The sequence below is a fragment of the Asparagus officinalis genome, chromosome 8, assembly GCF_001876935.1.
Source record: "Asparagus officinalis chromosome 8, Aspof.V1, whole genome shotgun sequence".
Taxonomy (NCBI): domain Eukaryota; kingdom Viridiplantae; phylum Streptophyta; class Magnoliopsida; order Asparagales; family Asparagaceae; genus Asparagus; species Asparagus officinalis.
The window spans coordinates 63,566,692-63,568,131 of record NC_033801.1 but is presented as its reverse complement, the minus strand read 5'-3'; the positions used below and the strand labels follow the sequence as shown (position 1 = coordinate 63,568,131).

The window sequence follows — 1,440 nt, the reverse complement described above, 5'->3', positions numbered from 1 at the left end:
GAAATTAACACCATCAGTTGTTCTGGATGTATAGAATTCTCTTATGAAGTCCTATGAGGAAAATGACCTATGATCACTGGACTCCGTATACCAATAAATATGATGTTGAGGAGTCTGGATTTTAACTTCGTAGTTTGAAAAAAAAATAGTCAAATTAAGTGAGATTTTCTTTTAAAGGGATTTACGTCTCTCTGTTATGGTATCACACATTACATAAATACTTGACTCTGTTAAATATATGTTTCTATAGAAACCATTATTATTATTATTATTATTATTATTTTGTTGATTTCGTATGAACAATCAACAAACTTCAAAATATATGAGTATTTATATGTCATATCAATTCTTGCACTTTAAATTCCAATTTTTGTTTTGGAGTAAAGTTTGAATTCCAAATTAAGTGGCCTTAAATATAAACCATTGAGTTCATAATAAACTCCAAGCACACCAAAGATGTTCTCAAAATTTGTCAATAATGACAGGTGGAAAGCATGAATATCGATCATTCAGAAAGCTCGAGTGCAAATTTTGTGGAAGCGATCAATGAGCCAAAACAAGAAGCGACTAGAGATCACAATGGGGTTTGTCCCCTTGAGCTCGAACGAAGATTGCATGAGCTTTTAGAAACAAGACAGCAAGAGAGGATTGCAGAGCTCGAAACTGCACTAGAATGTGCTGAAGGAAAGCTTCAAGAAAAAGAGACGGAGATTTGCTGGTGGCGAGACACTGCAAGGCTCGTCTCGAAGCACAAAGAGGTAACACGTACTCTTCAGGTGAGCACTCAACTGATATGTTAAAGAATTTTATGCTTTATTCATTTTTAGTGACTAGTCTGTGTCACGCCTCGAGTAAGAGTTCTGTTTCTGTGTTGTTTGTGCTTTATCCGGGGTTGAACGTTCTGGCTCCGCCCCATGTTTCTCATCTCTGATAATATCATAATGCAAGATTGAAACTTTGTTCATCTCTTAGGTAAGTACGTGATATGAAGAGCAAGCAAATGGAAGTATCCCATGTTTTGATCTGGAGGAGATGTATCGAGGATGCTCTTAGTGCAGAATCAATTACCTTTTGTTTGGAAGTGCAATTAGTTCTAGCTTTTGGATGGGGGAAAGTCAAATTTTGGAGTTGTTTTGAGCCTGTAATGATTAAAAACATGCATTTCTTGTGCATTCGGTAAATATTAAGGGTGTGCTTATGGATTTCAGATAAGTAAATGTTCGCTTTTTTCTCTCTCTGTGATTAGCAGTACGGGAATGATTTCGTACTCCTAATATGCTGATCATAACACATCTCTATATATGGTAATGCGCCTCCGAGCGATTTAAGCTTATTAAAGCCTGAATCGTGACCCATTTTTTGCTTTTATATATATATTCTGCCTTCTGCTACAAACTACCGCCGCTTTGCAAAGTCTCATGAACGATCATAGATTAGGCG

At 36.3% G+C, this 1,440-nt stretch overlaps 1 protein-coding gene across 1 annotated transcript in view; it reads left to right on the top strand.

Annotated features, from left to right (window-relative positions):
- LOC109820288 (protein POLAR LOCALIZATION DURING ASYMMETRIC DIVISION AND REDISTRIBUTION-like) overlaps positions 1 to 1,218 on the top strand; it is a 3,484-nt gene extending 2,266 nt beyond the window's left edge. The window contains exons 3-4 of the mRNA XM_020386418.1: positions 486 to 776; positions 973 to 1,218. Coding sequence (XP_020242007.1) covers positions 486 to 776; positions 973 to 984 — 303 coding nt within the window. The 3' untranslated portion in view covers positions 985 to 1,218. The remainder of the gene's footprint in view (positions 1 to 485; positions 777 to 972) is intronic.